At 40.9% G+C, this 25127-nt stretch overlaps 1 protein-coding gene across 2 annotated transcripts in view; it reads left to right on the top strand.

The window, feature by feature from the left end:
• Positions 1-18360: 18360 nt before the first annotated feature.
• Positions 18361-25127, top strand: part of LOC118845706 (transmembrane 4 L6 family member 4-like) — a 37771-nt gene continuing 31004 nt past the window's right edge. The window contains exons 1-4 of one of the 2 annotated variants that reach the window (XM_036753710.1): positions 18361-18470; positions 22066-22212; positions 22481-22655; positions 24298-24387. In XM_036753710.1, coding sequence (XP_036609605.1) covers positions 22485-22655; positions 24298-24387 — 261 coding nt within the window. In that variant the 5' untranslated portion in view covers positions 18361-18470; positions 22066-22212; positions 22481-22484. The remainder of the gene's footprint in view (positions 18471-22065; positions 22213-22480; positions 22656-24297; positions 24388-25127) is intronic. The other variant, XM_036753711.1, reaches the window with a different exon arrangement.

The raw sequence follows: 25127 nt of genomic DNA, 5'->3' as shown, positions 1-25127 counted from the left end.
TCGCTATATATGGTACTAGGTGATGAGGGAGATTCAAAGTTCAGAGAACACATGGTCTCTGACCTTAGGGAGTATACATTCTTGTAAAGGTACCCTTTGCTAGGTCACAGCTTCTGGTCCTGGAAATTCTTTTCTTCCATTCATGGGGTGCCTAAGAATCTCCCCTGAGTCATGGTATAGTTTCGTTTCTGTACTCTTTTGTGGAGCCATGAATTTATATCCAGTCTGTCCTTGGCTCCCAATGCAGACACCGCCATTTGCTGATTTGGGGATACTGCTAAGACAACAATTGGGAGGTGAAAATTCCAACATTCTCAGGATACTTTGAAACTCACAGATTCCTCTTCTACCCAAAGGCAGGGGTGGAGGGCTGGGAAGGATACCCAGAGCTGAAGCCAAAGCTTCTCCTTCCCCTCAAGTAAGTGTGGTTCACCAAGGCCTCTCCTTTCCTCCAGGCAGTTCCTTCTTAGGTGTTTTTATTGGAATGCTAAGTTTGCTCCAGTTTCTGGAATTACTCCGGTTCTAACTACCTTGATATTTATAGATGATCTCTGGTGTGTGGACAGATTTCCTCAGCATATTAATACAATTCTCACATAACATCACTCTGGTTTGAATTATTTTTTTTCCTCTTAGTCTAAATCTTATGATTGAGATTAATGAAGTAAGCATCTGATCACTAAATTTAAATGGGTTATGGTGAACTGGGTGATTTACAGTTATTTCTTCTTTGCATCCATGTGAATAAAAAAAAATCATTGCCTTACTATGTTCATATTCTTAAGGCGGTGTGCGGTCACTCAGCTGGATTTCGAGTCAGAAAAACCTAAGGTCCAATGTCACCCCTGACTTTGTGACCTTGGGCAAATTATTCAACCTCTATGCCTCAGGCAGTGCCCTACTCCCCAATCTTCCCACCACCGTGCTCATTTTTTGTTTTATTTTTAAATAGTTTCATTTTTCCAATTACATGTAAAGAGAATTTTAACATTAATTTTTTTAAAAATTTGACTTCCAAATTTTCTCCCTCCCTTTCTTATCTCCTCACTGCTTAAGACAGTAAGCAATTTGATGTTATACAGGCCTAGCACTCATTTATTAAGTCACAGACAGAGCTGTCGTCTTGCTTGGTTAAATCACACATTTTCTCTCCTCCTCAAAAAAAAAGGGTTTTAGTGTATGCATTTTGTATGGGCATATCTAGGAAGAGGACATGGTGGACAGCGTCAAAAACTTATAAAGTAGGATGAAGACTGGTTAAAAGGTCATTGGGGTGGCAGATAGGTGGCACAGTGAGTAGAGCACTGGCCCTAGAGTCAGGAGGATCTGAGTTCAAATCCAGCCTCAGACACTAGCTGTGGGACCTTGGGCAAGTCACTTAACCCCAATTGCCCTGCCTTCCTCGCTGCAAATAAAAAAAAAAAGGTCGTTGCTGGCCATTGCTTATCATTGCTAATTTTAGAAAGAGTAATTTTGCTTTACAAATAGGGTCAGAAGCCAGACTGCAAAGGAATGAGGCTGGGATGGAAGGCGCAGAGTAGAGGCCAAGAGCATAGAGGACTCTTTTAGGAAGGCTGCCCAAGGTAACTCCTCTTCTTGTGCTTTTGATCCCCTCTCCCCAGCTCCTCCTAGAGCTTGCTCCTCTATTATCCCCCTGATGAGGGCACAGTCTCTGGAAACCCCCTTGAATCTGGAATACAGTCTCTCGGAGCCTCCTTGAACTCTCCTTCAATATTCCAACTAGATCTAGCATTCCCCTAAGGCCATAAGGCTTACATTATCATTAGGCCCAAATGTCCACCTAGCCTAGCCCACCCTTAATCCTGATCAAAATATCTATACCTAGCCCAGTTACCCTAGCTCTTTTATTGTCTGTCATCTCCAGGTAGCCTTCAGCTATTTCCTCACCCGGGAGTCTGACCTCATCCCAGTCCCTGGAGTCTGACCTCATCTTGGTCTGCCTTAGACTCCTCCTCAAGACCCTCCCTAAACCCCTCCTCTAGTCACCCCAGACCACCCCTCAATCCCTCCCACAATCTTTGTGTACATAAGTTTCATCTTGCCTCCATGAAGCTAACTCAGTAGATTGAATCTTGCCTGCTTGTGAAAACAGGTGTAAGAAATGGGAGGAGGAGTTTTGTTTCCACAGAACTAAAGGTATACTTCCCCCCTCTCCCCCACCCCAGCTTTAGCAGAAACCAGGCCTCAAGGGCGGTCAGGTGAGAGGTCAGAGGCTTGTATGTATGTGCATGCTTTTTGAGAAGGCAGTCAGGGGAATTAGAGAGGCCAACTTGAACCAGTTCAAGCTTATCTCAGGTCTGATCTTGGTCAAGAATCCAGGCCTACTGATTTGCATAATTTGCATATGTTAAAGAGGGAAAGTAGAGGAAGTAAAACAATGTAGTTTAATCCTAAACTAAGACAAGGAAAATCTAATTAACTTCACTTCTGCTTCTGTATCCTTATTATCCTACTTATATAAACTGTATAACCTAGGAAAACTATATAAAAATAAAGATTGTAAACTAACCAGAACTCTAGCAGGAGTGGAGGGAATGGTTACCCCTGCTCCTGCAGCTATATCAGTGTGAGTGTTCCAGTGAGCACTACACCCACTCTCTTCTGAAGGGTAATAAAATGTGTTTCTCTGCCCGCTCTGATCCTGAGTTCTTTAGGTGAGAAAAGACAAATCACATGGATCTTCCTAAGGTCAAGTGAAGAAAAGCACTTGGATTCTTTTGGGGAACCCTGTGGTCTGCATAGCTTTCTTAAGGGGCCATCACTTGGGTCCGCCTAGGGTCTGACCCTAGGAAGTCCTGTGATCCCCACAGATTGGGGGGCTACCACTTGGCCTTCCCCTGGAAGTCCTGTGGTCTGCACAGCCTTCCTCAGGGGTTATCACAGGGTTCTTCCTCAGGATTTTGGCTCTGCCTAGGAAGTCCAGTGATCCCCAAAACTGCATTTTCTCACAATTTGGGGAAGTCCAGTGATCCCTGAAACCACGTTTCTCACACAGGCATCACAAAGAGGGATTTCTTAAAACAACCCATTATGGCAAAGCCTTAATAAACTTTGTCTTTTCCCTTGGCTGAGAAGGATTTAGTCGAATTCTTTTGGCAGGACCTGGCGTGTAGGTATTTTGGGGTCTCAAGCACCCCTAGAAACCTATGGTTCCTTAGCATCATCATTTTCCTTTAACCTCTTCACCCCCACCTTCTTCTTTAGTCTCTCCTTCTCTGTTATTTCCATCCTACTTTCCTGCTTCCTACAAGCACACTGAAGTTTCTCTCATTCTTAAAAAAAAAAGTCCTTTAACACCTTTCACTTGATGTGGACATGCCTTCAAGCTGTCCTCCCACATTTCTCCTCCCTTTCACAAACTCCTTTAAAATAATCTATAATCATTGGCCCTTCTTCTCTACCTCACATTCACTTTAAGAATACACTGGCCTCACCACTATCACATTGCTGAAACTGCTCCCTCTGAGATTACCAATGTTCATTTCATCGCTAAATCTCACCATCTTTTCTCATTCACTTTGACAGCTCTATTGCTTTTGATTCTGTTGGACATCCCCCTTTCTTCTTTATTCTTTCCTCCCTCAGCTTTTTTGACATTACTCTCTCTTGATTGACCTTCTATTTTTCTGACTACTCCTCAAACTCCTTTGCTAGATTATCAGCCATTTCTTGACTGCTAAACATGGAGTCCTCACCTCTTCTCACTCCTGGGAATCTAAATAGATCTCATGGATTCAATTATCACCACAACACAGTTCTAAACCTACATATGGGTTCCTCATGTTATTCTTGATAACATCAGAAATGACAATATAACCACATCGCCAGCTGCCTGCTGGTCATTCCCGTAAGTATCTTAAATTCTATATGTCCAAAATAGTATGCATGGTATTCCCACCTAAACCTATCTCCTCTGAAGATACCAGCATTCTCCCATTCACCCAGATTTGTAGCCTTGGAGTTACTCAGGTCTCTTCATGCTCTCTTGTTCCCCATATTGAATCAATTGTCAAGTTTTCTGAACTCTAACTCCACAGTATCCTCTACTTACATTTCCTGTTCAAGACTATTGGGAAGGTAGAGAGTAGCAAGATTGTGATAAGCTTTACCTGCCAAACAGTGGAATTCAAATTTGATCCTAGAGGTAATAGGAGACCACTGGAGACCCTTGAATAGAGATGTGACATCATCAGAGCCACACTCTATGAAAAGTCACTTTGAACACACAGTAGACTCATAATAAACTCTTGTTGAATGCATGGATGAGTGAAGAAAAAACCATATGTGTAGAAGTATTCATATCAGTGTTATTTGTAATAAAAAGCTAGGAAGTATATATGTGCTCAATCATTTGGAAATGCCTAAGCAAACTGTGGCATGTGAATGAAATGGAATATCGTTGTACCACAAGGAATAACAGATATGAAGATTCAGAGAAACATTGGAAGACTTGTATGAAGTGATACCAAGTGAAGAGAGAAGCAAAAAACAATGAGGTATGAATTAATTGCAACAGGATGGCTTTTAATTTCCAGCTCTTAATCCATGAGGCTATGGTCCTAAATAAAAATAATATGAAGCACAGTAACAAAACTCTGGTCAAATATCAGAGTGAACACTGTTATCATGCTATCGATATTATAGCACACATCCTTCCTTTCAGTTAAAAATTGATAAATTACAAGAGAAGAAAGCAACATGTGCTATCTGCTGTAACCACACTAGTAGGTGGTGATGCCTAACTGTTTCAGTAAATATGTCTTGCTGGGGCAGAGAGAAGCATTTTGGTATTGGGTGGAAAATATCTTTTGTGTCAAAACAGTATAGAGTAATCAAAATTACATTTTAAAATTTCTATTAGCTTTTTAAATATTTGGAAAAAGATCAGTGAGCTACTCTTTTCAGAAGATTGAAAGAATATGGTGTAATTGAAATGACCAACCTTAGCATCTCCTTTCCTGAGATAGGGGACTGTGGGGTGTGGAATAATCAGGCACAATTGTTGTTGGAGAATGAACTGCTTTTCAAATGTGGTTTCTTTTGTCGTTGTTTGGTTGGGGAGGGTTTGTTGTTGTTGTTGCTAAGAATGACTTCAGAGTAGGAAAGAAAGAGGGACATATTTGGAAATGAAAGTGATATAAAACCAAAAGATATCAATAATCATTTTTAAAAAAAGATCAAATAGTTTCAAAATGTAAGCAACTTCACACACTGGAGAATGCAATAATCACAAACAACAGTAGATTTGGAAGGAAAGTAAATGGGAAACATTATGCAATCTGGAACAATTCACAATTGTGTTCTATTCCTAACTTGTTGGCTCTTCCATTTGTCATATGAAGGCTACTCAGTCCAACTTCGAGCTTCCCTAAAGTCCTCTCTGCCTCATGTGAGGGTGGTGACCCTGGGAAGACTGTGCTAGAGGAGTACAAACAATGGCAGATCTTGCCAATCCTGAAGGACTTCAAAACTCACCTAGCAGCAGCCTCTATGTGGTGGGAAGGCTAGCCCATCCAGTGCAGAGAGTGACCAGAGATGGTCATCAGAGAAGACCAGAGTCTTGGTCACCAGATATGGAATTTTTTCAACCATAGCAATTCATCAACATGCTCATTATCAGGGAATGATGTAGTTGAGTTTTCCATGATTGGATTGATAATATCCTGAATCCTTATAGTAAGGAAGCAAGCATATCCCTTTAATGGATGACAGAGTGGTGGCTGACATTGATGTAAGAGGCTCTCCAAACATATCTAATGATAATGATGGTACAACCTAAGCCAGAAGAAGTAAAACCCAGATTTTCTCATTCTAATTCAATTTAGCTCAGTTTAACAAACATTTATTAAATATCTACTATGTATAAGGCCTTGTGCAAGGTACACAGAAATACAAAGACAAAAATGAAACCATGTCTGCCTTCAGTGACTTCATGGTCTACATCAAAGATCACAGCTCTGGCTGGGAAACCATTGCTCCTTTGGGGTAAATTATTATTAATTATTAGACACATATTTTTGGACATAATCAATGCAATTTATTTGGCTTAGCTATGCATATTTGTTATGAAGATTTTTTCTTTTCTTTTCAAATCTATCTCAAAATCTACCTTCCCAATAAAAATAAATTTTTATGAATCAAATTCAAAAAAGAACAAAAATCACATGCTAATGCAGGATGTCCCATAAATTTTAGTGGAGTTTTAAGCTCTCATAACTTAAAAGGGGAATTTTAAACTGTGATGGCTTAATACTCCACTAAGACTTTTGGAACCCTGTAGAGAGTGCAGAGGTTTGTAAAGTACTTTCCCCAGCACAACCTTGGTCAAAAGGACTTGACAATTCAAATATTATTATTTTCATGTTACAGATGTGAAAACTGAGGCTCAACAGAGTTAAATGACTAGATTTGGCATTCGAGTCCTGTCACTTGCATTTACTACCTGTATGATTTTGGGCAAGTCACTTCATTTCCGTCAGTCTCAGTTTTCTCATCTATAGCTTGGGAATAACACATGCACTAACTACCTCATAGGATCATTCATTGAATCCAATGAGATAATGTTTATAAAGCACATTGCAACCATATAGGTAAACCATTATTCCTTCTTCCATTTATATATTCACTGGACGCTTTGTAGTCTCTCCTGACAAAATTTAATTTGAAGGAAAAATTATATTCTTTGGGAAGGAAAATCACCAAGTAAATACAAGGTGTGGCACAAAATGTGAAAAGTGTTGTGCTCACTAAGGGTCGTAGGGCCAACATGTGCTGGTAATCAAGACCAGTATTAACATTGCCCAAGGGAGAGAACCTTGGAGGGAAAAGTAGGGTGGTCCAAGTCATGTTCTAGGAAAGAAAGTAGAATCATATTTTGGGTCAAACCAGAGTTCATTGGTGTGTTGGTAAGCAAAATGGGCTCTTAGCACTTAGTTCAACCAAGTGCCCTTGAAGAGTTTGGCTTTTGTTTCCTTTGAGTAATTCAGTGTATTTCATTGAGTCTTACTAAGTGCTATGCCCCAGGCTCTAATCACTATTAGGGGTTAACCTAACCTATGTGGATGTGAACCTCCCAGGGTCCTAAGCGGAGGGGCTAACTCAAGAGCCAATCATAGGAGCCTAAGTTCTGGTCATTCGGATGATGTCGGATGACATCTGAAATCCTATAAGAAGAGAAGACAGAGCCATTTGCGCAGGGCTCTCACTCTTGGTGGTATGTGGAGACTCTGGGCAGCTGTAGCTAAGAAGCCCTGCAGCTCATAAACCCTGATGCTGAGACTCTGTTAAACTCTGGTAACTATGTATTGGGATTTGAATCAGACAAGGTCTGTCTGCCAATGTTTATACTTTCTTTGTATTTTGCTCTGAAGTTCAGGGTGCTGGTTTTTACCCCTGAACTAAGTGAATGATATTTGTATGCTGAATTAAAGTAAGCTTGCCAATCCCTTAAGGTTGCTTTCCTTACTAAAGCAGATCAAAAGAACCTGTGCTTTTGCAGCGTGCTGGTAGCGTTCTTGTTGCTGGGCTTATGTTGGTCTTTCACCCCCCCACAACAGCTGCTAGCCGGATTGTTGAAACAATTGGGTAATAAAATCCATAGGCTAGGCAGGAGTTTGACAACATTCTTTGCAATGTTCAAAGCTGGAAAAGTCAACTCAGAGATATAAGAGGAATAAGCATCTTCAAATGATAGATTATGTCATGGAACATCTTTACTCAAGAAAACACCCAAGAATGTTCTATTATGGAAGCAATGCTATCTTTGTCCTAGGTCTTCAGGATCACTGTGAGCCCAGATATTGTCTGTTCCCTTAGAAGTACACCTCAGACCTCAAGGCCATGTCTCAACAAGACAACATTGTAGGAAGACCTCTGTCAACACGCTCAGTATGTACTAACAACCGGCTCCTCTCCTTAGGGCCATAACTCTGCCACCCTATAAATTAGTGAAAGTGGCACTGAATTGAGTCTAGCATTTCCAACACTATTTATTCTTCTTATATGTCCATGATTTGCAGGAGTGAGCAAAGATTCAGGGGATGTCATTTAAAGGTAAGGTGAGACCATCATAAGACCAATGGAACATGAGGTAGGAAAGAGGGAATCCTCGATGGTAGGCCACAGAACTCAAACTTGAATGATGGAAAGGGGCCTATTGCCCCAGTTTCTGGGAATATTTATTAATCAATAGGATTCTGGAGGATAGGGTTCCTGGTATTTGTTCACCCATTTGGCTGTCCATGGAGTACGTTCCAATTCAGCCTAAGAAGTTTCTAACTCATCCCCTTGTCATCAACTGGAGGAACTGTTGTGTTAAGAGTTGCCCTATTCCCCCAGAAGGATACTTACACATTGTCAGAGAGCAGACCGATGAGGTAGGGATGACCTAGCAGCCAGTCCGTCCCACCAGACAGCAAATGATCAAGGTCATCTTAGCCCACATTGTCAGGAGTCCCTTAGGAATGGAGGTCCATAAACGGTTTACAGAAAGGAAAGTCAAAAAGAATGGAGTCAATAAGTATTTATTAAGCTGTTACTCTGTGGCAGGCACCTTGCTAAATGCTGGAGATATAAAGAAGAGCAAAAACAGTCCCTACCCTTAAGAAGTTCACATTCTAATCAAGGAGACAACATGCAAATAACTACATACATATAAGGCTTATACAACATAAATGGAAGGTAATCTCCTAGGCAAGGCATTAGCTCGAGAGGATGGAAGAGGAAGGCACTGGATGAGCCCTCCTGCAGATGGTGGGATTTGAGCTGAGTTTTTTAGGGAAATCAGAAGGCAGAGATGAATAAGAGAGCATTCAAAGCATGAAGGACAGCCATTCCAACGGAGAGAAAAAACACAAACGGATCAAGGAGAAAACAAATTGATAAATGGATTGCATAAACATGTACACGGAGGATGCAAGGAGTCTGGGAGGCAGGAGGTGAGAGGCCTCTCTTATCTTGGTCTAAGACTCTCTCTGCCCTTAGAGACCAACCTTTATATGCTTCCTCTTAGATCATAGTCTCTTGGAGATTAGATGTTAAAGGTGACCTAGTCCAATTTTTTATCTTGTTGTGCCCTACCCCCCAGTTTACTCTCCATCTTGCCCCAGCTCACCCCACTGTTTGTGCTCCCATCTCCACAGACCCCACTGCTTGTGTTCCCATTTCCATGGAAATAATCCTGCCCCAGCTTGTCCCACTGTTTGTGTTCCCATCTCCATGGAAATCAGTTTGTGTTTTTTCCCTTTAAATACCCTGACCCTACCCCTGCTCGGGGCTGTTCGATTTGAGTCTTTACTCCTAATAGCTGCGCTTGAATAAATCCATATCAAAATTTAAATCCGGGTCTCTCTCACTTTTTTTGGCACAACATTCTCAGTTATGAGAACTCTATGTTTCAAAAGACAAATTAACAATGGACATTTCCCCCAATTGAACTCAGGTACCATTTGGTCTAATGCCATCACTGGGGGCAGGGCAAGTTGTGGGCCACCCTGTATGTTCCAAGTTATGTTGGAAAGTTCCCAGAAGGTTCAGACTTTTCCAGAGGCTGGGCTTTCAGGTGGAAGCACCAATATAAAGAGTGGTTGGGATCCCAATCCTAACCCAGAAATGATCACTCTCTCCTGTGTGGCTTCCAGAGCCACCCCAAGCCCTGATGCCATGACTAAAGGGACATAAGGAAATTCAAGGTCTGTGTCAACCACAGGTATTTACGAGAAATACATTTAGATTAGTCAGAGGCAGTCTTTTTTTAGAGGCAATCTTTAATAGAGTAAAATGACATTCTTAGCAACAGATACCAATTGCACCCACTTTATGTAAGGCAGGGGATAAAAATAAGACTTACAATTTCTCCATGCTTGTTCTTTTTTCCCTAGACTAGCAGCCACCTAATTAAGTGACTGCTATAAATTTTAGAACAGCAATAATAATAGGCTAACATTTATATACTGTGTGCCAGGCACTGTCCTGAGCATTTTACAAATATTATCTCATTTGAACCTTAAAACAACCCTGGGAGGTAGGTGCTGGCCCTGTTTTAGAGATACGGAAACTGAGGCAAACAGGAGTTAAGTAATTTGACCAGTATCATACAGCTGGTAGGTATCTGAGGCTGAATATGCACTCAAGTCTTCCCAGTCTCATCTCCTGGTACTCTATCTAAAACACCACCTAGCTGCCTCTGTTATATAAGAAAGAAAGATTCCACATAAACCAAAATATTCATAGCAGTACTTTCTGTAGTACCAAAAAACTACAAAGTGGGTGCCATTAATTGGAGGATAACAAGACAAACTGTTGTATCTGGATATAATGGAATACTATTGAATTATGAATATAAGGTATTCAGAGAAACATGATAAGACATATGAGCTGGCATATAACAAGGGAACTTAGAACCAAGAGAACAATCTACATAATGAACTACAGATACGTAAACGAGATCAATATTAAAGGATTCCAGAAATCAGATTAGGTGCAATGACCAACATTGGCTCCAGAGAACCAATGTTGGAGAAAGGTGGTTGCTTTGGGAATAGAATCTTCCACACATTACTAGGCACAGTAATATGATGTTGCTTTGTTCTTGCTTTTCAGGGTAGTCTTAAATAATTGTCCTTTGTTATAATACAAGTTTCTACATGGAAAGGGGGAGAAAAGTAACTATAGCATAAAGACAAAAAGCATCAATAAAATATTTTAAAATGTTTTCATGAATGATAGAAAATCAGTTCAATAGCCTGGACATGATGAATCAGCATATTGGCTGCTTCCCTGCAGTTTGATTACAGGATTGAATTGATTGTGTAGACAACTGGTCCTCTTTTGAAGTAACCTAGAATAAATGTGGGGGCAGGTAGGTGGTGCGGCAGATAAGAGTCCCAACTGTGGAGTCAGGAGGAACTGAGTTCAAATGTGACTGCAGACACTTACACCTGGGCAAGTTACTTAACCCTGTTTGCTTCAATTTCCTTATCTGTAAAATGAACCAGAGAAGCAAACCACCCCAGTGTCTTAGCCAGGAAAACCCTAAATGGGGTCACAAAGATCTGCTAAGACTAACCAACAACAACCAAAAAGAATATATGAGACAAAAGAACTCTACTACTAGGGGCGGGGGGAGGGAAGAGAGAAGTGATCATCATATAGCAAGTCTTTTAGGACACCTGGCTTGATTTTGCCTAACAAAGGGGCATCTAGGCATCTCAGTCAGGACTGAGCCAAGCACATTAAATAAAGAGCAGGTCCTGGATGTGAATCTTGCAGGAAAAAAAATCCCAAACCTTTGAAGTTATCCCTGTATTCAAATGTTGCTGCTGTTTGTCTTTCATTTTGGAAGAGGACCAATGACATCACAAGGTGATGTTTCGACTTGCTCCTGATTCAAATGTACTCAACAGTAAAGTCCTGTTTGAGCATCTGACAGAGCCCACTGGCACACTTCTCTACCTGCCTTTTCTCTTAGGTCTTAACTGGAAGGAATCTTGGACAGTTCTGATCATCTCCTATCATAGGGCTCTTTGAGATTCGCACATACAATGATCATTATGGTTTTTTCAAGGCCAAGGAGGAAGGAATAAAAAAAAAGGGTGCCATTAACCTTTATTAGACAGCGATTACATCAGGTGGCTTCTAGCCATCTGGAGGAGTTTCTTACACTGTTGACTTCAGCTGTTCTCTCCTCCAACTCTGCCCACATAAGTAAATGTCTCCAGAAGACAGATCCACAGCAGTCTGAAGGGCTCTTGTGCTAGGCAGTGATAACAGTGGCTCAGATGTTCATGGCCTTTTAAAGGTTATAAAGCAGTTACTTCACAACAGCCCCAGGGGTTGAGTTAGTTGGTGACAGAGAAGTGGGATAATGACTCAAGCAGTGATTTACATTGCTACATGGTGGCATGGATACATGGATACATGAAGGCATCTTCTATTGTGGGTCTTGGAGTATTGTCTAGAGCACTGAGAGGTCGAGGGATTTGCCCAGAGTCACACAGCCAATATGGGTCCAAGGTGAGATTTGAGCCAAGGTCTTCATAGTTTTCTCTATTCATTATACCGTGCTGCCTCAAGGAAGCCCTGAAAGTTGCAAATGATGGTGCTACTCACAGGATACATGGAAAGGCAGATCACTTTTTCATCATTGTCCTCAGATGTATGTGAGATGTGAATTATGAGATTGGTTGCTGTCCAGTTGTTTCCGCTGTGTCTGACTCTTCATGACCCCATTTGGGGTTTTCTTGGCAAAGATACTAGAGTGGTTTGCCATTTCCTTCTCCAGTTCATTTTACAAATGAGGAAACTGAGGCCAACAGGGGTTAAGTGATTTGCCCAGGGTCACACAGCTAGTAAGTGTCTGAGGACAAATTTGAACCCAGAAAAATGAGTCTTCCTGATTCCAGGCCCAGTTCTTTCTTCACTGCATCACCTAGCTGTCCATTATGAGATTTGGGCATTCATAAAACAGACTTCCTTGGCAGGCAGTACCTAAAGAATGGTTCTAAATCTTGATCTCATCATCTTTGTGAATGAAGTGATCATTAGCTCAAATTTTTATGCCCATCTAGATCACTACTAATTATCTTACTGGAAGAGAGTTACCTAAGACCATAGACAAAGCTAGAAAGGACCTTAAAGGGCATTGAGCCCAATATCTTCATTTTATAGATGAGAAGTACTGAAACCCAGAGAGGTTAGGAATCACTGCCCCAGTGCATTCTTAGGGAAAATGCACAAGGAAAGATAACAGCCTCTAAAGGTGTGTTCATTTCTGCAGTCCAAACACTATATGTATTTTTCAAGACACCTGAAGGACAATGGAGAATATGGTGGTCGTGAATAAGATCCAACATATTACCAATTAAAAGCTGCATAGGAGAAGCAGCATAAAGATTATTATATCTTACATATATAATGTATGCATATACATTATATATTACTATATATTGCATTATATAAGTATATACATATCTCTTTGAGTAAAATTACATTATATAGAACTATAAAGGAAGGTAGAATGAAGACCAACCCATGAACAACCTTCCACTGATATTCGCCACCCTGCGTTGGTATACTCTCAATGTCAGGAGATTAGGAGGCCCGGCTCCACTATGTTGGCTAGCACTCCAGAAGAGTTTACTGGAAGATGTGACGAAAGCTACATAGGAGGAGAAATTGTGGGTGGGATATGATCTCTAGTAGTTGAGGACATAGTTTCATTGATTGACATTGATGGATGTCATAGATCCATCCAAGAATCAAAGTGTGTATGTGTGTGTGTGTGTGTGTGTGTGTGTGTGCATACAATGACATTCAGGAAGCCCACAAGCACTGAACAAACCCCAAAAATACTCATATCCTCAGAATCTGGTTAAGATAATAAACCAATCACCTACAAAAATTATATATGCAAGGCTGAAAAAGTACTGCTGTATACCCATGTCAATGTGCTCTACTGGGCCTGATGCTCTCATATGCCTGGGAAATGACAAGACTCTGTCTCTTGTCTATTATCATAAATAAATAACCAATAAATGTCCTCACCCTCCATCCCTCCCCCCAAAGAAAAAGAAAGTTGTAGATGACATTGCCCAATGTTATTTTGTGACTTTTCTTCCCTGTTCATTGTCCTGTGGTTAGATTTTTAACTGCCCCTAGAGAGACTGGGATTATTGATGCTTCTTACGTTCTGTAGCAGGAACTGATAGGCAAAGCTGTGATTTCTATAATTCCATGGCTCATTCTCAGTCATCAAAACGAGTTTCATTGTTCCCTGAACTCACTACCAAAATTGAGATTTAACCATTCTCAGCAATTATAATTAAGACATCAGGCAATTTAGTTCTTTATCTTGAAGTCAGTTTACCAAAATTATGTAGTTGAAATACTCCTTATAGCAGTATGGGTTCATTACTCCCATTTTATAGATGGGGAAGTTAAAACAAGGAGAGCCAGTTTTCTCCCAAGTAGGAAGCCAATTCGAGCCCCTCTCCTAGGTACATTGTACTGTACAAAATCTTATTTTGCTTTTCCCAATAGTGGAAGCTTTACAAGAACAAAACAGAAATTAAAGAGCAGGCATATCACCTGACTCTGTTTTTCCCTTCAGGCTATCTCTAAAGCTGATGGGGAGTCTAAACTCAGCGAAAACACTCAAAATCAAACTCATGATTGCTTAATTAACTACAGTGGGCAAGTCACCAGTGTGATTCCTAGATACACTTTAAAGTCCTTTCCAACTCAAATCTTTTCCACCTCTTAACTATGACTGAATAAACTGATGATCTAGTCTAGTCATCAGGGGTACTTAATTCTAGGGCCTATAATTCTAGTACTACTATAATATACTATTATAGTAATGCTACTACAATACTATGCTATCATAGTAATATTTTTCATATACTTGTAAGGGCAAGCAAAGTGGGACTTTTTACTGTTTTTTCTTTTGGAGTTCTTCTCAGCACTAAGGCAATCAAGTGCCTTTGATTGAGTCTTGTCTTTGTTTGTAGGAAGGCCCACACCCTTTTGCTAATTAGGTCACAAGAAGCTAAAGCCCTCCAGAGGTCTGAAGCCCTTGGGCCCTGAAAAAGAATATATATTTCCAGAGGATAGCCATTGAACTCAGAGTCGAGAATTGAGAATGAGAATCGAGAACTCTCAGAACTTGGGAGGAGAGATTTTGTTTTCGGGGCTCACTCATTGGAAAAGCATTTCTGTGATTTTGCCAGATGAGATTCTGAGTAGCAGCTAAGGAGCCTCCTTCCCTGCCCCGCCCCACCCCCCTGCCTCCCACCCCCAACTTGAAAACCCAGATGTTGGTGCTTCTCTCTCTGGTAACTGTGTATGTATTGCTATGGTCAGACAGATGGAAGCCTGTCTATTGATTTATGTTGTTTTGCTATGTTTATAATTTCTCCTTGTAATTTCTGTTTGTGTTTTTTCTGAAGTTCAGGGTGCTGACTTGTTCACCTGAACTAAGTGAATGATATATGTATATTTAATTAAAGTAATATTGTTAACCCCTTAAAGTTGCTTTCCTTAGAAAAGCAGATCAAAGAACCGGTGCTAGTAGCCCTCCTGTGTGCTGGTGTTATTGGCCTTACGCAGCCAGAGTAGCAGCAAGTAGCATTGTTGTTACAATACTATATATAGTATACATAATATATATACACAATATAATACTATACTGTCACAATAATACTATAGTAATGCTACTATAATACTATACTATCATAGTAATATGCTATATACTATAATAGTAATAATACTAATAGAGCCAGCCTCAGAGTCATGGAGACCTGGGTTCAAGTCTTGCCTCTTAACCTCTCAGTGCCCAAGACAAATCTTAGAGAATATAAATTGCAGGAAAGGTGCGAATCTGCATTGTAAGAGTGAGTTTCTTCACTGGGCATTCCTTATACCAATGAAATTATGATTCTGATTTTTCTTTTAAAAGGTTGGTTAGAGAAAAATGTAGTCATATAAAATTTTCACCTCACAGGGTAAAGTACTTTGCGAACCTTAAAGTGCTACACAAGCTAAATACCAATTAGTGTGAATAATTAATCCCCTGGAAGTTTTTATCTCCAAATGCTTACGTGAATAAAATAGAGAAAGAGGAGATCAGTGAAATTGGGCATGAAACTAAAAAAGGTAGAAAAAGAATAAATTAAAAATTCCCAATTAAATACCAAATTAGAAATACTGAAAACCAAGGATAGATTAATTAAATTGAAATTAAGAAAACTATTGAACTAATAAATAAAACTAAGAGCTGGTTTTATGAAAAAACCAATAAAATAGATAAACCTTTGGTTAATTTGATTTAAAAAAGAAAGAAGAAAACTAAATTACCAGTATCAAAAATGAAGAGGATGAATTCACCACCAATGAAGAGGAAACTAAAACAATAATTAGGAACTATTTTGGTCAACTGAATGCCAATGAATTTGAAAATCTAAGTGAAATGGATGGATATTTACAAAAATATAAATTGTCTAGATTAACATAAGAGGAAGTAAATACTTAAATAACCCATTTCAGAAAAAGAAATTGAACAAGCCATCAATGAGCTCCCTAGGAAAAAATCTCCAGGGCCAGATGGATATACATGCAAATTTTATCAGACATTTAAAGAACAGTTAACTCCAATACTATATAAACTACTTGCGAAAATAGGCAAAGAAGGAGTCCTGCCAAATTCTTTTTATGATACAAATATGGTATTGATACCTAAACCAGGAGGAGTCAAAACAGAGAAAGAAAATTATAGACTAACTAATCCCCTGAAAGTGGTCATATGTACTCACAATTTACTATTTGAAGTTATAATTATGTAAAATATGATAAATGGTTCCAGCCCAGTGAAAATACACTAATGGAGACCTAGCTGCATAAATGCTAGGTATTATTATTATTGTTTAATAAACCAAAATATTTGGGGTCTGCTGTAAATATTTCAGGATAAGTAAATTTCAAAATTAAGAGGAAATCAAATACCTCCAAAGCCCAGTATTGGAAAAGAGACAATCAATATGCAACCATCTCAGTTATAATTCAATTTCTAGAATTTCATTGGTAGAGGTGCTCCCTTTTCCTATGCCCAAGGCTATCTTTCGAAAACTTATAGGATGGTCTTTGAAAGACCACCTACAGACATGATTCCAAAATCCATCAGTGCAGCCAACTTGGCAACTGCAAGTTTCAGGTTCAGGTATACTGATCTGGTGTTGACAGAAAATCCTTCCAGCTTGGTAGGAATTGTTGACAAAAGCCTTTGGAGTCCTTACCATGCAACAATTTTAATGGGAGTGCTTAAGATTTAAACTAAATCAATTAGTAAGTTTTTATAAAGTTCCTGAACTGTGTGCCAGACATTGCTAGTAAGCTATGTGCAAAAGGGAGACATTCCCTGCTCTCAAGGCATATATAATAATAGTAATCATCCCAGAGCCCAGGCTGGCAAGCTAGGCATTATCTTCAACTGGCCTATCCAATCTGTTGTACCTTTTTAACATTTCTAGAAAAAGCCTCTGACACAGTCACTACCCTGGTACAGGGCTTCAATTCTTTATGCCTGAACTATTTATCATACTAGCTAGCTTATGGATCTACCAGGCACAAGTATCTCCCCACTCCAGTCCATCTTCAATTAAGCCTCTAAAGCGATTTTCCTAAAACAATTCTTTCACCAACACTCGATAAACTCCAATGGCTCCCTATCAAGATCAAATATAAAATCTTCTCAAATTCAAAGCCCTTCATAACTCTAACCATACCCCCTTCCAAAAAACAACCACACACTTTTCCATTCTTGCATCTTCTCCCCTTCCCTCTTTCAAGTACTCTTGGATCCAGTGACACTGGCCTCCATATCTCAACTGCAGGCATTTTCACTGCTTTTCTCTTTAATGCTCTCCCTCCAAATCTCCACCTCCTGGCTTTCTTCATGTCCTAGCTAAGGTCTTACATTCTACAAGAAGCCTTTCCCCATCCCTCTTGATTGTAGTGTGTTCCCTCAGTGGCTTATGTCCTATTTGTCTGGTACATGACTTGTTTGTATGTAGCTTTGCATGTTGTCTTCTTCATTCCACTGTGAGTTTCCTTGAGGTCAGGGACTGTCTTTTTTTTTTTTATTTCCAGTGCTTATCACAGTGCCTGGCATATAGTTGTTGTTTGGATCGTTTCAGTCCTGTCCAACTTTTCACAATCCCATTTGGGATTTTCTTGGCAAAGATACTGGAATGGTTTGCCATTTCCTTCTTACCAGCTCATTTTACAGATGAGGAAACCAAGGCAAACAAGGTTAAGTAACTTGCCTGGAGTCTCACAGGTAGTAAGTGTCCGAGGCCAAATTTGAACGCAGGAAGATGTGTCTTCCTGACTCCTGGCACTGTGACACCTAGTTGCCCCCTGGCCCTTAATGTTTAACGACCGACCAACTAAAGGAGCTTACATTCTACTTGCCTAGGAGGATACAAGATGTTCTCAGATAGGAATATCAAGAGAAACAGGTAAGAATATCAGCCAAGTACTTCTCTAATAGAATGTTCACTTAAAGATGAGGTCAGAATGCCCAAGTATTTAAACAAGTACACGGGGCAGGTTAACACGAAAGCTAGCTAAAAGGAGGTGACTCGCGCTGATCCTTTACAAAGAAATAGTCTTTTCCTTTCTCCTCGCCTAACCCTTGGCTTTGACCTCCTCGTCTCCCACTCTTAGTAGCCGCCTGCCCGCAGTCATTCTCCTTTCCGATGGCCAGCGCCCCTCCGACGCCCCTGCCCACTCTAGAGTTCCGCAGCCCTTTGTCTCCTCTTGCGTGCCCCGCGCCCCGAGAACCCCGCATAACAACTGCGCTGGTCCTCGGAACACCCACGACCAGCCACGCCGGGCCAAACATCTGAACCCTGAAGGGACTTTATGTTCCGTTGGGAGGAAACCCGCTACCTCAGGTAAATAGGTAAGAAATGTGTACAGAGGGGATACAAAGTGATTTGTGGAGGTTGAGGAGGCAGGACGGGGAGGCGCTAGTAGTAATTGGGATGGCTGAGGCAGGAGGCAGCGCTGAAGGCAGAGGCCTCGGACCCACACCTGAGTCAGCCTCCAAAGGTCCCCGGGGGATCGGGATGGGGGCTGGTGACTGTGCCGCGTCAAGCATCCAGGAAAAACTGGAATTCTTTAGGGAAAGATGTGCACAACACTGAGGTCTGGATTCATGAAAAATCCGGTTTTTTGCCCCATTCCTTTCTCTTCTTTCTCCAAGGCCTTCCAGCTTCCTCAGGAGCAGCCATAGTCTGACTCTAGTCTGGCATAGTCGGGCTTCACCCGGCCCGCGTAGCCTTTGGGGGACATTGAAGTCTTTCTGTGAGAGAGTCTCAGGAGCTGATGAGAGTTCACAGGGAAATTTTGGGAGTCAGAAGTTCCCTATTTTCCCCATCACAACAGATTAAGCATCTCCTCTGGGGATGGCCGAGGTTTAGGGAGAGAGAAAAAAGGGCTGGACCTGACAAAGAGAAATACATCCCCCAAGGAGAAGGCTGTATGTGCCGGCATCCTGCGAGAAGCAGCTATTTCCTTCTTTTTGAGTAGGGGGGTCTGGAAACTGCCTCCAGAAAAGTAGGCAGGCATCTTCTCTGGTGACCAGCTTTAAAGACTTGTCTGGGGCTGCTGAGCTATTAAGGGATTTATTTGTGGGATAGGTTCTTTATTCAGTAGGCCAGGTTGCCTTGCGTTTTCTTATGGCTTCACTTAGATTGTTTCTTGTTCTGAGAGAGAGACAGAGAGGCAGGTGGGTATGCCTGGTATCACTATGTTTTTGCTTTATTTTGTTTCATCAGGGAGCCAGTAATGAAATAAAATAATGCATTTTAAGAAGACAGTCTCAGTAATTTTAGGAGACTACTTTGTGATGGCCAGGGCATTTCCCAGTTTCCTTGCTGGTGTCTTCTCTGAGATTGCCTTTCATCTACTCTGTGGGTGTGTATATGTGTATATGTATGTGTGCATATATATGTATGTGTGTATGTATCTCTCTAGATGCTGTCCAAATCTGCATGTGCAGCCCATTATCTCTCTCCTAAACTCAGCTCCAATTAGTATTAGGCCCTGATAGGGTCCTGAGCAATGGAGTCATCCTCACAGAGGCAAGGCAGTACCTGTGGAAGTAGAGCACTGGAAAAGAGTAGTCAGACAGGTAGGAGAAGTCATGGGAAAGCTCAATGCCACAAAAACTTCGAAAGGAGAAGGTGATCCAAAGGCTGCAGAGAAGTCAGGAAGGATGCAGATTGAGAAAGACCATTCGATTTGACAGTTAAGAAATCAATGGCAGGTTTGGAGAGGCATATTTCCATTGAATGATGGTGTCAGATGCCAAGTCGCAGAGGGTTTAGAAAAGAGTAAAAGCAAAGACAGTGGAGCCATGTAGAGTACTGATGGTTTTCTCAAGGAGCGAGAAGATGGGAGAGATGAAGGAGTGTAGCTAGTAAGGATGATACGACCAAGTGAAGAGTTTTAAAGAAGGCTGGGAGCATGGGTGTGATTGTAGGCAACAAGGAAAGAACTGATAGGGAGAGACTGAAGATAAATAAAGTGGCGATGATAGTGAGAACATTCTGCTGGGGAAGACAAGAGGAGCTGAGGTTGATATAGGGATTGACCTTAGGAGAATGGTCACCTCTTCATGTGAGACAGAGCAAAGGAGGAAATAGAGGGTAAGATGTATGAATGGGGTGAGATGAAGAGGATGGGAGAAGAGGAATGCCAAATGGCCTCATTTGAGTGAGTGTGGTCCCCATCTAAGCATCGAGGGGAGGAGAATGGTGGATATCTTGACAAGAAATGGAAAGGTTTGGAGATGCTGCTGTGTGCAATGGTACAATGAGTTTCTCTGCATTTTACACTTTTGGTCACTTCTTTCCTCCTTGTGATGCTGTCTCCTGGTTCTCTTTCTACCATGCCTGACCTTGCCTCTTAAGTTTCCTTTGCTATAGCTTCATCCATATTATTCCCAAAGGCTCTGTCCTGGAACTTCTCTTTTCTCTCTATACACCCTTCATCCCTTCCCACGGATTCAATTATCTTCTCTTCGTAGATGATTCCCATGAGCTCCAGTCCCACACCTCAAATTCAACACATCCAAAAAAGAACTGATTATCTTTTCTCCAACACTGTAGTCTCTTCTCACCTCCCCCATTGCTGTTAAGGCACCACTGTTGAGGCATCACCATTATCCTTCACAAAATCGAAGCCTGCAACCTTGGTGTTGTCTTTGCCTCCAACACTCTCAGCCACCCTACTAGATCTATTACCAAGTGCTTTCTCTCTAGTCACTCAGCTTCTTATCCAGGCCTTCATCACGTCTCCCCTGGACTATTGCAACTTATTTCTCTGGTTGGTCTCCCCACCTCACCTCTCTTCCCTCTTCAAATCTATCCTCAGAGCCTCAGTTTCCTTAGCTATAAAATTGGAATGATAGTATTTGTGGTACCAATTTCATGAAGCTCTTGTGAGGAAAATGCTTTGTGACAAGGGCCCACTTGCCTTCTTTCCTTGATGCCATTTGCCCCCATGAAAAGGAGTAGCTAGAACAGAATGCCACTGAGGAACAAGCCTGGGAAGATGATGGTACATTGCTCCTCTTCACACATACATTTACATGCGTGCGCGCACACACACACACACACACACACACACACACACACACACATACTTCATTCCACTGATACTGACCTGCCAGCTGTCCCCCATCCCTGAATATTCATCTCCTGCCTTTACCCAGGAGGTCTCCTCTGCCTCTCATTAATCTCCTTAATTTCCTATTTCCCTGCAGAGTAAAATTCAGGAGGCTCCTAGCCCCTGAGGCCTTTCCTGGTCCCCAAGCACCCTTTCTCTTTTGAAATGTTTTCAGATCCCTTTGTATTGACTTCTCAAGTCCACCTGGAACACCTACAGAAGAAGAGGTACCCCTTGTGTATGTGGATGATTCATTTTTGTCTTTGTCTTCTCAATCCCTTGTTCAAAGATGGTGCTTTGTAAAGGTCTACTGTATTGTCAAATTGAGGTCTGGATAGCTATTCTTGTGTGTTTGTTAGAAATCCCTGTAGGTGAGAGGTTGACTACAAGGATAGCCAGACAGTCAAGATGCTTTCATGTCTCTGCTGGGAAATACACCTGGCTCTAATTTAACATTTGTTTTTAGAAGCTTGAGTTCAAAATTCTCTCTCCTCTTCCCTCTCTACCCAGCCTCTCATTTAAAAGAGCTGCTCATGCTGGCCTACAAGCCACCCCTGTAGAAGTGCAGGATATCCTTGAAACTACCATGTGACCCTGTATAAATGCTGCTGAGTCAGAGGACCTGGCTTCAAAGCTCTGCTCCACTCTTATCTTGTACCCGAGAAACACCTTCCTTGGGCCTTGATTTCCTCATCTGTAAAATAAAGGGGTTGCTTTGAGTCCTGGGATCACACAATGTGACTGAATCTGTGGCATATTAACCAGATTGTGAGATATTTATAAGGTGGCTTTAGGGTCTTTTTTTTAACCTCCTAGTGGCCAAGTGTACAAGGCCCTGAGAGTGAATGCAAAGAAGACCTAAAAACATGCTCTCTCCAACTCCATCTTCCAATACCAGGAACCAAGGGTCTTGTTTACACTGAAGAAGTTATTGGCATCCATGGAAAAGTGATTGCTCCCCAGGTAATCAAATTTATAAGGGCCCCCCCCAAAAAAACCTTACCAGGGCACCGAGAAATGCCTTGGAGAATTGTACCTGCATTTGAGAGACTGCAACATCGCTTAGGGAGGTTGTTGGTGGATAACTGGGTTCTAATCCTATTCCTATGGGGGAGGAGAATAATCTGAAGTTCTAGAGAGGATCTCAGAGGATCCTGGGTAGGTGGAACTTTGATCAGTGGGAGAAGCACTTTCTCCTCTGTTACTTTGTGAAGCTCTCTACCTCTATCAGCAGGATGTGCTGTGCAGAATGTGCAAAGTGCCTGGGAGGCTTGCTCATCCCTCTGATGTTGTTTGGTGTCCTGACCAATATCCTGCTCTGCTTCCCTTCAATGACAGTAGTGAGATTCGAGCACCTTAGCAACGAAGTCACATCCTTTGGAGGAATAATTGGTTGTGGGATACTAGTGAGTAAAACAGACCCTACGAAACCTCCCATCAGTTATCTTCCCCTCTGGGAGTGGGGTGGAAGGGTGGATTGGACAGGCTTTGGCCCCTTTTGCCTCATCAGTATTTTGGCATTTGGAGTGTGCATTATGGAGTGTGATCAGTAGCTGATGGAAATCGTCCCCTGTCCTGCTAAGAAGCCAGAAACTCAGTCCTTTTAATAACTAATGTGATTAATGCTCCATCTTGCTTCTTCACTCCTTAAAATAAAATCCTGACCTTGTCTGTAGAGTGTTTTAGCCAAATGAATCACCAAACCATCTCTCTCTTCCATGATCCTGATCAAAGACTGCCTTATTCTTTTATTAAGGGAGTGGCTTTGAAAAGAGCAATATTCAAAAATAAAAAAATCTTAATTAAAAAAATAAAAAACCAATATTCTTTTTAGAAGCTGATTTATTTAAAAGCAGTTCAAAAAAACCCAATTCCACTGCCATGAATTGTCTCTGAGTACCCACAGATTGTTAGCCACAATTTCCATGTATACAGCTGTAACTAGGGAGGGAGACTGGGGCTTTGTCTCAGGGCACTGAATTTAGAGGTTCTTGAAGGATTTTCAAGTTCCAAATGAAACATAATACCAATAATGAAGTTTATTTTACACTTAGCCAGGAGAACTAATTGGAATAGGAAGGAACCTGTTGCCTGCCCTCAATTTCTTTCACCTCTGAAAAGGTCTCCTCAATAACTCCTTGGCCAAAATTGGATATGAGAGCACATTTTGCATAATGCCAGGGATAGCATGTGCTATCCCAGGTAAAAGTATTCCTACTGCCACTCATGCCCATATCCTTTGGTTTCTAAGAATTAAAGAAAACAGCATCTTCAGACCAGCTTTCCTCTGTGTTTCTGAATGATGATGGGTTTGTTTTTTAAATTTTAAATTAAATTTTAAAATTATTTTAAATTTAATTTCTATTTATTTAATTTATTTTTAAATTAAATATTTTTATTTAATTTAAATAATTTAAAATTAATTTAATTAATTAAATAGTTGATTAAATTACATTTATTTAATATTGATTTATAATTAATTAAAATTAAATTTTTAAATTTAACTCTCCTTGTGCACATTGATTCCAGGTTCAGATTTTGTCCTATATTTGATCAGCTCTGATCACAGTGAGATTAAAGGAGATCTATCCTCTATACATGATATTTCATCTTTTCCCTCTTTGCTCAGTGTAAGTCCTTGCCCTGTCTGTAATGCAGACCCTTCTTCAAATGAGATATTTGTAAAGTACTTAGCACCTAGTAGGTGCTATATAAAAATGCTGATTAGCTTCCCTTTCTCTTTCCACCCCGCTCCCTGCCAGGTCCAAATGTTGGCTCCCATTAACCTGATCAAAGTTTGCATTCTCTTCACGTCAACTTGTCAAATAAAAGTATTTTTCCTCACTGCAGATGAATTTAAATGCATCAGAGAAATCATTTGCTCCTTTAGTATGTATCCATTAAGAGTATTCAGTGATTCGAAGAAATTCCCACCTTTTTTTGGTTTCCTGTCTATTAGTCTGTTATGTTCTCCCATTACTGCGGAGACCCTGAGCTCCTTTGCTTCCACCCAAGCTCACTTCATGCTGTGTTTCCCATTGTTGACAGATGTTCTTTCCTGCTTACTCATTTCTGCATTTGCAGAAAGATTTGACAAGGCAAATATGTGGCTGTGATATCTGTGGGCCGAGGTGTCGGGTAAGTGAATCCATGATGTAATAGCGAACTCGATGGAAAATTGGATGGATCGATGTGGACCCATACTTTGGGGGGCTATGATCTCATGGGTGCTGGACAGGAACTAAAAGAGGATGGGCCAAAGATGGAGGTGTTTCCTGAGCACTCTTCATTAAAACACCTAGACCTTTTACACATAATAACCTACATTTAAATACTGTTTTAAAATGTTTCAAATCACTTTATAAATATTATCTTACCTCCCTTGAGTCTCACAAGAACCCCAGGAGGTGGGCACTAGGGAATATTAGCCCCATTTTATAGATGAGGAAACTGAAGCTTGGGGACATTAAGTGATTTGCTTATGATCCCACTCCTAGTACACCTCAGAGGTGGAATTTCAATTCAGACCTTTTTGATAGCGGCATCTAGGTGGTGTAGTTGATAGAACACCAACCCTGGAATCAGGATAGACCTGAGTTCAAATTCAGCCTCAGACACTTGACAATTACTAGCTGTGTGACCCCAGGCAAGTCACTTAACCCCAATTACCTCACAAAACAAAACAACAACCAAGTCCAATAATAACAATAATGTTAATGATGTAATACCTTGAACTTTACAAAGAGCTTTACAGATGTTGTCTCATTTGATCCTGGAATGTATTTGTTTTTACCTCAGCTCATTTTATAGAGGAAACAGAGGCACATAAAATTTAAGTGACTTGCTCAGAGTCATCCAGCTAGTGAGTGCCTAAGGTT

The sequence above is a fragment of the Trichosurus vulpecula genome, chromosome 4, assembly GCF_011100635.1.
Source record: "Trichosurus vulpecula isolate mTriVul1 chromosome 4, mTriVul1.pri, whole genome shotgun sequence".
Classification (NCBI taxonomy): domain Eukaryota; kingdom Metazoa; phylum Chordata; class Mammalia; order Diprotodontia; family Phalangeridae; genus Trichosurus; species Trichosurus vulpecula.
This window is presented reverse-complemented; position numbering and strand designations above follow the sequence as displayed.